Source organism: Sceloporus undulatus, chromosome 2 (assembly GCF_019175285.1).
Source record: "Sceloporus undulatus isolate JIND9_A2432 ecotype Alabama chromosome 2, SceUnd_v1.1, whole genome shotgun sequence".
In the NCBI taxonomy this organism is placed as follows: Eukaryota; Metazoa; Chordata; class Lepidosauria; order Squamata; family Phrynosomatidae; genus Sceloporus; species Sceloporus undulatus.
Genome location: NC_056523.1, coordinates 99,208,380 through 99,221,161, shown reverse-complemented (window position 1 = coordinate 99,221,161; position 12,782 = coordinate 99,208,380). Strand labels below are relative to the sequence as shown.

At 46.0% G+C, this 12,782-nt stretch overlaps 1 protein-coding gene across 7 annotated transcripts in view; it reads left to right on the top strand.

Moving 5' to 3' along the window:
• The first annotated feature begins 388 nt into the window (after positions 1–388).
• Positions 389–12,782, top strand: part of JADE2 (jade family PHD finger 2) — a 231,396-nt gene continuing 219,002 nt past the window's right edge. For 2 of the 7 annotated variants that reach the window (XM_042455255.1, XM_042455256.1), the window contains exon 1: positions 2,149–2,600. Coding sequence is in view for 2 of the 7 variants with exons in the window: in XM_042455253.1 (XP_042311187.1) it covers positions 1,248–1,412 (165 nt within the window). In the remaining 5 variants the exon portion in view is untranslated. Of the gene's footprint in view, positions 486–886; positions 1,413–2,148; positions 2,601–3,057; positions 3,379–12,782 lie in introns of those variants that run through there. The other 5 variants (XM_042455258.1, XM_042455257.1, XM_042455253.1 and 2 more) reach the window with 5 other exon arrangements.

The window sequence follows — 12,782 nt, the reverse complement described above, 5'->3', positions numbered from 1 at the left end:
TCCCTCTGGAGAGGCGGTATATAAATAAAGCATTATTGTTATTAATAATAATAATAATAATAATAATAATAATAATAAAACAGAGGTCATTTTAAAATTCCTGCTGGACAGTAAAATTGAAATGTTGGGCAGATCTTGGAAAAGGAGGAACTGGAACCCTTACTGGAGAAATAACCCGGTTTGGCACCGCTTTGACTGCCGTGGCTGAAGGCTATGGAATTCTGGGAGTTGGAGTTTGTTGTGGCTCCCAGAGCGGAGTCAAACCGGACTATTTCTCCAGTGTGGATGCAGCCCTGCAGGACTTTACTCTCCAGGAACCGCTCTCTGGAGAAAGTCCTGCTGACAGAGGCTGCAAAGGTCCTGCGCAGGAGGGAGGCAGCAGCAGCAGCAGCACCACCACCACCAAGGCCCTGCAGGTTGGGCGCAAGGATGCCGAAGGGAAGCGGGGCAGGCTAGTCCCTGGAGGGAGGAAGCCCCAGGAGGAGGTTGGTTTTCTTTGGCTGGTGCTGCAGCCCCCGGGAAGAGAGAGCAAGAGCCCCAGCTCCTCCTCGCAGCCCCGCTGGAGAGTGTTGTTGTTTGTGCATCACAAGGTCAAGGCGAGGAGAAGAAGAAGAAGGAGCCGAGGAGGAGGAGGGCGGACCCGGCTCCTCTCTCTCCTTCCTGGGTCGCCTGCCTGGGCAAAGTTCCCTCTCTAGCTTTGGGCTGGAAGCAGAAGCAACGAGAGAGCTCGCTCCTTTTTCTTTTGGAGAGGGGAGGAGGACCAGAAGGCTGGAGGAAAGCGCAGTGGGAACAAACCATGGGGGGGGGGCGCGAAAAAGAAAGGAAGAAAGAAAGGGAGGGGGGGGAGGGAGGGAGGGAGGGAAAGATGGTGCCTGCCCCCGTCCTCTCCTCTCTTGGCAAGTGCTTCAGGATCACGAGCGGAGGGGGGGGGCAAAGGGATCATTTACACACCCCTGTCTTCCTCCTTCAAATGCCTGCCCCCCTAAAAAAGCCCAGACCCCAATAACTTTGTGGAGACCCCCCACTCTTTCCAGTGTGTATAACAGTTTGTGTGTGTGTGTGTGTTGTGTGCCCCCTTTGCGCTTCCTCGTCCCCACATCGCCCACGCAGTGACCCACCCACGCGGGGTTCCCCCCCCCCGAGGGTCTCCCCTTCTTCTTCTTCTTCCTCCTCCTCTTCCTCCCTCCCTCTTCCTCTTCCTCCTCCTGGGCTCTGGGCAAGAAACGTCTTTTTTGACGCAGGAAGAAATGGCAAATTTGAAGTACGTCATTAATATGGCGCCAAAAGATTTTGTTAAGTATACGCTTAATATTCTTACGGGTTGGGGCGGGTGTGTGTGTGTGTGTGTGTGTGTGTGTGTAAGGTTGCACCAGCAGCTCCAGCAGCAGCAGCCTGTGCCTAGCTCCCAGGAGGTATAATAATAATAATAATAATAATAATAATAATAATAATAATAATAATGTGTGCGTTGTGTTGCTGGGGGAGAAAGCAGAGATCAGGGAGTGTGTCCCTTGGAGGACGGAGAGGAGGAGGAAGCAGCCCAGAAAGTGTGGCAGCAGCTCTGTGATCTCGGTCTGTGTGTGTGTGTGTTGTGTGTGTGTGAGGCTGAAGATCATTGCGAAAGTGACCTGACCGGGCTTGTAGAGGGAGCGAGGAGGAGGGAAGAGAGAAGCAAAGGCGAAGGAGTGGGTGTCTCTCTCTGTGGTGTTGTGTGTTGTGTCTGGAGCCCTCTCCAGAGGGAAGCGATGGGGACTGGGAGCATCGGAGGGAGGTGAAGGCCAGAAGATAGAAGAAGAGAAGAAGAGGGGGGCGGGAGGGGAGGAGGCGGAGGAGGAAGGGTTTGGGGGGTAACCCATGCCCAGCAGCAGCAGCAGCATCGGAAGGATGGGAGCCCCGTCTGCAGCTGCACCTGGACCTGCTGCTCCTCCTCCTCAGGAAGAAACAGCCAGAAGAAGAAATTGAGGGGGGAAGGGGGCGGGGGAGGCGAAAGAAGAAGCCGCTCTGAGGGCTGGCTGGCTCTCCAGCAGCATCCTCCTCCTCCCAATTTCTCTGCTGCTGCTGCTACTCCTTTGAAGAAGTGGCTGCTACTTCGCCACCACCAGAAGGCGGAGGAAGGAAGGGCCAGCGTTTCGGGCAAAGCCGAGGAGAAGAAACGTGGATCATTGTTATTATTATTCTTATTCCCTAGAAAGGAAAAGAGACAGCGGCTGGGTTTTGCCCCGAGCGGCCACCTCCTCTGCGGGAATCGATGTCTACATTATTGCCTCCGTTTGGCTTGCTTCCTCCGGCTCCCTTTTCCGCAGCCATGGAGTTACTTTGTATTTACTCCTAAGAAGGCAGCCACCGCCGCCGCCAGGAGAGGGACCCTCTGCCTCTCCCAGAGGGGCGTGTGTGTGTGTGTGTGTGTTGTGGTGGTGGCGGAGGGGTGTGTGTGTGTGTGTGATGGTGCTCCCTCTCTGCCAGGGTCCGGGATTAACTGCGGCCGAGGGAGATCCCGGGAGCCTTTCTGGAGCATCAGCATCTCCTGAGCCCCGGGGCGCCGCCGGAGGGCTCGCAACTCTTGGAGGACGCCCTGCTGCTGCTGCTTCTTCCCAGCCAAGGTAGAAAGCCCAAGGGGGGAAGGAAGGCTGCTCCCGGGGGGCTTTGGGGCTGGCTCTCTCTGGAGGGGAGGAGGAAAAAGTGGTCTTGCGTTTTGGGGCCGGCTCCTTCCCTTGCTCCTCGGGGTTTGTTTCCTTCTGCCTGCAAGAGGAGGAAGGCGGGGGCTTCTGCCTGGGTGTGTTGTGTGTGTTGTGTGTGTGGATCTGCCGAGTGTTTGGCTCCAAAAGCGTGGCGCCTTTTCAGAGGCTGCGCATGTTGCTGGGTCCCTGCTTCCAAAGGGAGGCGGCAGGAATGTAAACAACTTTGGAGGAAGGGGAGAGAGGGCTTCCTTGAATTAATGACTGCGGCACAAGGCCACCTCCCCCCCCCCCCAAATAAAAGGTCTCTGAAGAAGAAAAGGGGGGCGGCATATTTGTGTGTGTCTGAGGGAAAGAGCCCGAAGAGAGGTCCCAGGCCCAGCAGCACTGAAGGGGGGCGAGGTCCAGCACAATATACCCTCAAAATAAGACAAGAGGGGGGAAGGGTGAGGGTGTTTGGGGGGGTCGTGTGTCCAAAGGGTCCCCCAAAGTGTGTCCAAAGCAGACTGAAAGAGAGAGAGAGCCAGGCACGACTTTCGTTTTTGTTGATACGCAGCACGTTTCCGGAGCCCTTGGCGCCCACATGATCCCGGCGCCTGCCTGCCTCCCTCCTTCCTTCTCGGGGCGGGGGCTTGGGGTCCCCCAGCCTTGCCACAAGAGAGACCCTCAGCAAGGCCCCCAGACCCCTTTGAGCCCCTCCCTGGTGGGTGGAGAGAGGGGGAAGGGGGTTAGGAAAGAAGGGGAGGAAGAGAGAGAGAGCGAGCCCCGGGGGTCTCCAGGCCTGTGGGGCGCTGGAGGGACTGGGAATGGAAATGTACAGCAGCAGGCGGCGGAGGCTGCGCGGCGGCGAGGAGGACTCTAGGGGGCGTGGCGGTTGTTTACCTTCAACTCTCTCTGGGCTCCCTCCAGGGGAGAGGAGGGGAGGGGCTCGCAGCATCTCTTCCTCCTCCTCCTCCATCTTCATCATCATCCCTGGAGCTGCATCCCTCCCGCCTTCCTCCCCCTCCCCCTCCCGCCAGAGACTCCTTTCCCAGGACATGGCCAACAGCCTTCTTCTGTCCAGGGGGAAATCCCAAACACCCTCCATTCTGAGCAGGGCAAAGAAGCATGGCTTTCGATGATTCTGTCATTTTAGCTTTCTAAAAACTTTGGGAAGGTTTTTGCTGTGCCTTTGCAGCGAGGACACCTCTGCTCGCCTCGCTCCTGTCTCCACATCCCCACCGTGATGCTTCCGCACCCTGGCTCCACATCTCCACCGCAGCAGGGTGGGCACAGGTCCTGCTTTCCCAGGACACATCCTACATTTTAGCTTCCTGTCCAGGAGGGATTCCAAAATGTCTTCCTTTTGGAGCATTATTTCGTTGTTGTATTTTGTTTCCAACTTATGGAGACCCTAAGGTTTCCAGTGGTTTTCCTGGCAAGATTTGTTCAGAGGAGGTTTGCCTGGGTCATCCTCTGAGGCTGAGAGAGTGTGACTTGCCCAAGGTTGAGCATGACTAGGAAGCATGACTTTATATTTCTAGGAGGGCATTTAAAATAAGGTAAATGTATTGCCCATTGACAAGGTTGTCAAGTCATGTCCAACCAAGGTTGTCAAGTCATGTCCAACCATGGTATGTGTCTGTGTCTGTTCATCTCCATTACTAAGCCAAAGAGCTAGTGTTGTCAGAGACTACTCTGTGATCATGTGGTCAGCATGACTGCACCGAACACTGTTACCTTCCCACTGAGAAGTGGTACTTATCTATCTACTTGCATTTGCATGCTTTCAAACTGCTAGGTTGGTAGAAGCTGGGACTAGTGATGGGAGCTCACCCCAACATGCGGCACCCACACCTCAAACTGCCAGCCTGCCAATCTTGCAATCAACAGGGGTTTCTTGGCAAGATTTGTTTAGCTTTTACTTTTGTAGTGCACTCCATTTTGCAGTGCCTTGTCTTCCTTTTGTGGCTAGGACCTGTGGCTATCCTGGGCAGGCTCTCCTTTCTTGCCCTTCCAGAATGTCCTTTCTTCCACCCGGCCTGCATTCCCCAACAGGCTTTGCACTTGGGCTTGGCTTTCCTCTGCTCTCTTTACAGGCTGCCCTTCTCAGGCTATCAGCCTTCCCCAGCCACAGCCAGAGCCCTTCCCTTGCACTTCTTTGGCTTGTTGGAAAGAGGAGGGAGTGTTGCCAGTGGAAAAATACACAAGAGGGCCACTGGGCACCAGACTGCAGAGAAAAAAGATTCACAAATCTGAATGAGATCAAGAAGTCAGGAGTTGTATTGATATAGTAAATAACTGGTAATATACAAGTGAAGGCACAGCAGTCACAGGCATTTCAGTAACACATGTTGCGGTGTTTTCCTCAGGGCCAGATATAGTGTTCAATCTATCATATTGGAGGCTCATGGAATTAGAAATCAAAGTTTTGAATTTGCTGTTGTTGCATGTCTTCAAGTTGTTTTCGACTTTTGGTGACCCTAAGACCCTATCTTGGGGTTTTCTTGGCCAGAGTTGTTCAGAGGACATTTGCCATTGCCTTCCTCTGAGGCTGAGAGAATGTGACTTGCCCAAGGTCACCCAGTGGGTGGGTTTCATAGGATTTAGTTTTGTTCTGACACCCAAATGTAATAAATAGGATACAATGTCTATCTCGCTGCACCCCTCCTTCCTCTATTCCTTAGCGTTGCCAGTGGAGCCAGCATGGGGTAATGGTTTGAGTTTTGGGTCACCAATCTGGAGACCAGAGTTCAATTTCCCATTCAGCCATAAAACCCACTGGGTGACCTGGGGCACGTCACACTCTCTCAGCCTCAGAGAATAACAATGGTAACTTCCTCTGAACAAAGCTTGCCAAGAAAACTCCATGAGAGGTTTATCTTACAGTCACCATAAGTCAGAAATAACTTGAAGGTATACAGCAGCAGCAAAAACAAAGTTTTGCCCAGGCTTAATGCTGGACTTGCCCTCTTGTCCTCTGCACCCTCCAAGGTGAGGCAGTGGAGAAGGGACTTCCTAAATTTGAAATCCATACTTAGGAAGTACCTTCTTCTTGCCGCCAAAGGTCAAATGTAGTTCTTAAGGCCAAGATGGCTTAACACTAGTGAGAAGCTGAGTGGACTGTTCTCCTGTCGGGACAAAACATCTTAGTTGCAAAGATATATCAATTATTGCTCTAAATTTAGACTCCAAATTTAATTTAATGACAGCTGGAAGAATAGTCAACTACCTTATCTTTGCAAACTATCCTTAAAATCAGCTTTCAAATATTCTAGGGCTGACCTCTTAGCTCAATGTACGCCCTGTTTGGTTCTTCTTTCATATGTTCCTTTTGGAATCGGAGGACCTTTCTCTTGGCCACTTTTACTTTCCAGCACCTGATCTTCCTCAAGACAAGAGCTTACCTCTGAGGTTTCGCTGTAGCATTGTGTTGTGTTCCAAGTGGACTTTTAAAAAAGGTGGTTGGAGTATAGTTTGTGAGGTAAGACCCTACGGACACATGTTTATAGTCCCAAAGGGAATCAGGTTAATCCAAGAAAAAACAACAGCAATGATAGTCCTGCTGGTACCTGAGAAAAATAAACCCCAGAGTTGGCTAGTACCTTTATTAGTTTCAGTTGATGTTTGTTTGTTTATTAAAATATTTACATCCTGACCTACATCCAAGGGTCTCAGGGGAACTTACATTAAAAAACTGAAGTTTAAACAGCTTGATCAGCCTTTTAAAAATACTGTATTACAACAGCTTGAAACAACAGTAGCATCATGTCCCCATCTGGTTTATCACTTAGTAACCTTGTCTCTTCCTCCCATTCTTTCCTTCTGCTCCGTGTTTCTTTTCCAAACTTCTAGCCTCAATTTTCTTTTACATGCCAGTCTTGTATCTGCAGGTTTTCACATCTATCCATCAGTTGTCTTGATATATTTTCTTTAAACTCCTCAAGGACATTTTGCATGCCTGTGCCTTGCTCTTGCCCTTTTAGCCCTCTGTGCTTCATTGAGATCAGTTTACCTTACCTGTTGCCACACAGGCCTTCTTTTGATATCTGTCCTTTCTTTCCACTGCTGACAGACAGCAACTCTTCCTGGGCTCTGCCTTCTCTCCTGCAGAACCCCCGTCTGGTCCTTGACAGTCTTGTCAGCCCTCACTGATGCTCATCTCTGGCTTTAGCGGCATGTTCACATAGCCACTCTGGATCATTATTTCTATCAGGTGTCCCTTTTGCCAACACTGTGATGCCCCTTTCATTGCCTCTTTTTAGAGGGTATGACTATTTGAGCAGGAATTCTGAATATGATTACCAAGACCGCTTGGTGGATTCTGGGATATCATCCAGAAAGTCATGTGTAAATAGAAATACATGGCAGTGTCTGTGTTAACTGTTGGTGAATCTTGCATCCAAAGACAGCTTCTCTTCTCTAGCTCTTCTTAGGTATCCTCCTTTTCCCTCCCCTTATCACTCTTTCTTCATTCCTCTCTATAAAGTTTTTGTTTCCTCCACTGCACCTTCTTTGTTTTTGAGTTCATCTTGCTTTCTTTTGCCTTGAATATTTCAGAGATGAATTAATAGAATGTGAATGGTCTGCATCCTATCCTTGCTGGTGTGCATGCATTTTTCGTTTGTTTGTTTGTTTTGAAGAAAAAGGCATCAGCTTCCAGAAGGTTGAGTTCTTCAAATGGCTTGGCAGACCATTGGGTCTGGGATGTAAATTAATCTTTTTGCACTCTAGCCTTTAATCATTTTTTAAAAGAAATCAAGGCCTGTTACAGACTGCCAAAATAAAGCTGCTTCAGGTCTCTTTGGAGGTATGCTGTTTAAATGATGCATGCACCCTAAGAATCCGGAAGCTGCACCAAAGCTGCACTCCAGTGCTTAGGAATGGAGTGTGGCTTTGGCGCGACCTCCGGACTCTTAGGACCCATGCATCATTTAAATAGCATACCTCCAAAGAGACCCGAAGCAGATTTATTTTGGCAGTCTGTAACAGTCTTCACCTTTGATGGTACATCAGTAGAATTTTAATGTTAGGTTCTTACTTTAAACTTGGATCTAATTGGCTGATCAAATAGCAATTTACCTGTTTGCTAGACCCCCTCTTAGAAAATTGCACTTGAAAGCTGAGTTTAGGGATAGTTTACAAAGAAAAGGCAGTCCACTATTTTTTCCAGCTGTCATTAAATTTCAAATCTGAATTCAGAACAATAATAGACAGAGCTTTGCAACAAAGGCTTTTGGTCCTTCTAGGACAACAGTTCACTCAGCGTCTCCCTGAGTGTTAAGCAATCTTGGCCTTAAGAACTACATTTGACCTTTAAATATTTCCTGGCAGGAGTTAATGCATATTTGAGACAGAATGAAAAACAGTTTGAATACAGTTTGCTCTTCTGTAGGAAAACTTAACTTGACAGTCAAGGTTTGAACCAGTAGGAAGGTAAAGTTATCCCTAGTTTATAGAGGCTGATTTTATTCCAATTTCTCCTAAAGTTGTTACTGCTGGAGCCGTATGTTAGAGCAGCTGCAGATGTTTGTATGAGATTGATTGTATGTTGAAGAAGATGGGAATTTTAATGGTACTTAAAAGAGGAAGATTTGGCAAGGGCAGCTTTTATTATGCAACGGTGGGAAAAGCTACACCTGCTGAAACTGCCTTGTCTGCATAATTATTGATGATGCAAACCCCACTCTCTTTTTGGTTGCAGTAATCGATGTCCATATGGTCATCTTACTGTTTCTTTTCCCAAAAACTAAAGCCAGACTGTTATGTTAATCCTGTTTTGTCCTTGTTTGCATGAAGTTAAAATGAGTAAAGAAATTAGCAAACTTAACATCTCTGGCTGTGTATGTGGAGCCGCAGGTGCTTTTTAGTCAGTAACCTCCCTCTCTGTCATTAACTTTCTGATCTTTATATATAGTACTTCTTTAAAATAGAATAGAAATGATAACACTCCTGAAAATGAAAGGTGAGAAGTTCTGGAAGCTGAACTATAGTTTAAGGTTAGCCGGCAGCCAAATACTGGGCAGATGCTTTTGATTTTTGTCCAGATGTGGGCTAGTTTTGGAAAGCAGTGAGATGCTGAAAAGAAGGAAAAATTACTGATGCAGTTCCTGGCTTTAAGTTAAATCTTTAGGGGTCACCCATTTGTGCAAGTTCTGTTAAGCATTGTAGATAAAAATTAATGTGGCTTCCTTTGCAATTAGCACAGTCAACAGTGGGCTTTGTAAACTGATTGTTTAATAATTTGGCAAGATGCATGTTTGCTAATTAATATAGTGATGCAAAATTAGGGTCTGGAGTGTACACAGTTCTAATTTCAAGGGTGGACTTGTTGAACACTTGTTGGTTTACTAGCTATAGGTACGGTACAAACCACCAAAAAGCAGCGGCCTGCCAGCGCCTGTTTTTCCACCAGAGAGAAGCCACAGCCGCCAAACCACGCGGCTTCCCTCCAGCGGAAAAAGAACATGCAAAAAGTGGGTTCCTTTTGCACCTCAAGGGTGGTGTAAAAAGTGCGCAACTGGTGCACTCATTACGTAAGTGCCACACAGCTCCGTGTAGACATAAAATGGTGCTTACATAAGAATGGCGGCGCCCATATATACACGTGCTAGGGTTGTGGGGCGTGTGGATACTGCACTCCAAGACAACCCTAGCCCATGACGGGGCGTCACTGAGGGCCTGTTTGTACCGGGCCATATTTACATTTCACATTTCCTTCAGTGAGCCAGTGTTCATGGCTGTTTTCTTCCCTGCTTTAAACTCACAATAACTTAGTGAGTTAGTGCAGGCTGAGAGTGTGTCCTGCTGGCCCCTGGTCACATGGCAAGTATCAGAGCTGAGCAGGGACATGAATTTGGACTTCATTGCAATATTCTAACCATACTGGAGTGAGTTTGTAGGTACCTTTCTTTATTTCACTGTATTTATTTGATCTTCACTATGTTGATGGTGTCAACACAGCGTTGGTTGTGCCAGACAAGAAAGCCAGTATGGTCTTGTGCTTTGTGTGTTGGGCTAGGAGTCTGGAAGACTAGGATTTGAATCCTCTCTCAGCCATGGAAACTATTTGACCCTCAGAGGAAGGCACTGGAAAACCCACTCTGAACAAATCGTGCCAAGAAAACCCATGATAGGTATGCCTTAGGGTTGCCATAAGTTGGAAATGATTTGAAAGCACATGGCGTAAATGGTAATGTTGATGGTGCCCATCTTTTCTCACAACTTCTTTAGTTGCCACTAACATAAATCAACAGGTTAAAAAGCGAGGAGAAAACAAAAGTTGCCATAAATATGAGTAATGATTAAAAGGTCTAAGGTTGCCATCTGCACAGCATAAATGATCCAATTGACACTACTTTAACTGCCATAGCTGTATACTGTGAAATTTTGTGAACTGTTTGTTGTGGCACCAGAACTCTCTGACAGAAAAGGCTTAATGTCTCACAAAACAACAATTTCCAGAATTCCATCACATTGAGCCATGACAGTTAAAGCAGTGTCAAACTGGATTATTTCTGCAATGTGAATGCAGCCTTAGATATGTAAAAATGCAGAAAATATAATGTGAAAGTAGAGTTTTGTTTTAAAAGCAAAAGTGATTACAGATAGATCCAGAAACCAAGATAGCAAGCATGACTATAGCAAATATAATAATAATAATAATAATAATAATAATAATAATAATAATAAGGTCATGATAAACAGTTAACTCCTTAGTGAAAGCAAATGTGGCAGTGATGGATCTTGTGATGCCCGAATCCACTGGCTCCTTAATAGATGCCACCTTGGTTGGTTGCACAGGCCAGAATGTGGAGCAGAGTAGTGGTCCACTAGTTGCTTTCTGGATATATAAAACTGATTTCAGATAGGAGATGCCTGAGTCATGGGGTAAGAGAGAGAGAGAGTATGTGGTTTGATTGTGTATGTGCTTTCAAGTTATCTGTTGACTTACCAGGACCCTATGAATTTCATTGGGTTTTCTTAGGCAAAGAATACTCAGAGGTGGCTCTTTCTCTGAAATACAGTCTGGTACTGGTGATCTCCCATCTAAGGAATAACCAGGGCTGACTATGTTTAGCTTCCAAGACCAGATTGGATCTGGTGTTTAGTGATCTCTTAAAATGGCCAAAATGCATCTCTTTCAAAATGACATATTCATCCTACAGTTCCCCTAATTTATTTAAAGATTTATACTAAATACCCTAAAGATACCAGATCATGGAAGCTAAGCAGGGTCAGCCCTAGTTAGTACTTGGATGGGGAATTACCAATGAATACCAGGTGCTGTAGGCTGTATTTCAGGGGAATGAGCTGGCAAAACCACCCCTGAGTATTCCTTGCCCAAGAAAATCATAGGAAATTCATGGGGTCACTGAAAGCACATACACACTTGCTTCCCTTCAGCAGCTCTTTGAGGATGGCTTGTGAGATCATAAATCAAATCCAAAAGTGATAAAAATATAAATAACAATTGTATAGATTAAAATAGCAGAGATCTAAAAAGTAGATCAGTGAAAGCCAAAAGAGCACAGTAAAAAGCCATGAGAATGAAACCAGCTAGCTAATATGTTAAAAGGCCTGAATAGATAAAAAGGGCTCAACCTGCAACTGGAATCTGGCTTGGCAAGCCATTTCAGGGTTGTTCCAAATGCAAGGGATGATAACTGGAAAGGCCCTCTTTCCATTCATCATTTTCATACTTTCAGAGAATCCTGAAGAAAGTACGGGTTGGCTGTCACCTGATCAGTTAAAAGTTGGAGAAATACTTTCTGAATCAGCTCCAAGAATCCCTGGCAAGGCTGCCTACCACCTTGGCTAAGGGATTACGAGAATTATAATTCAGGGAATCAATTTTTGCAAGCTTTACACTGACAACTAGAAATTCTGTGTTGTCAGGAGTGAGCTTTGGTTTATTGACACCTATCTAGTTGTATTCTGACTCCAAACTTAAGTTCATCCACAGATTTTATCTGAGTTTATTGGAAGGGGGATGTGCACACTGATATCATCAGCATACTGACAACACACTAATCTGAATTTCCTTCGGTTAGCAGTTTAAAATAGATGTTAAATAGTATTGGCAAGAGTGTGGACCATGTAAGGTGACAGCCACAAGCCTAAGCCTTGTGTTAGGTATGTCTTACCTTTTTAAAAATAGTAAAATGCATGTGACACTGCCTGATCAGATACATATTTCCACAATATATGTTTTAAGGAAAATTAAACACTGTAAACTTTTTGTGTCACTCATTCACACTCTGTTTGGTACCAGAAGTTTTGAATGTATCTGATGTTGGAAAGTGCAGTTCATCAGGATACAGCGAACATAATTTGCCTACCATTTCCATGAGATGCCCACATACAGCTGAAAGATATCATGCATTTGCAATACCATGTTCTTCTTTTGAAATATTTGCTTCAGATGTGTAAAACCTGGCCTTTGGTGTTGAAGATGATAGATAGGTAAACTGCAAAATGACTACAGCTTTTTGTTTGAAGCTATATTCCTTTAGGACATATTTCTCATTGAGGACTAGAAATCGTCATGCAAATAAAAACTGGAATTCTCAGAGTTCTAGCATGGGAGTGTTCATGGTTGCTTTACAGCTATGCAACAGGGCCACCCCCCAATGATATAATGAGGAAGATACCAGTATATAGTCAATGGAAATATCGTGCTGAGTGGTGCAGATGTCAAACTTCTCTTTCAATGTTCTGAAATAAGACAAAAATAGTATGAAACATGATTATCCTCCTCTTTCTCCCCTCCCCTGCATTATATAATGAACAGAGTGACTCTAGAGAGGGATTAGAAATCACTGGACATAGAAGCCATATTGTTTTTACCTGCCCATTCTAAATTGTTGGGCACATGCTGCTGTTTTATTTCCATGGTCTGTGCCACTGTGAGGATTAGTTCATGGGTAAATGTGAGTGTAGAAGAGACAGCTGCATATTTTTGTTGGTCCTACTCCTTTCCCTTCTTAGTTTTGTTTGCATCCTCCAGCAGAGGGCCTGCTGCTGAACTGTGGAATCTGCTGTGGGCTGGAATAAATTCATAAGACTGAATATTTCTAAAGAGAATACAAGTATACTTCTTATAATAAATAAGATCTGTTATTTGAC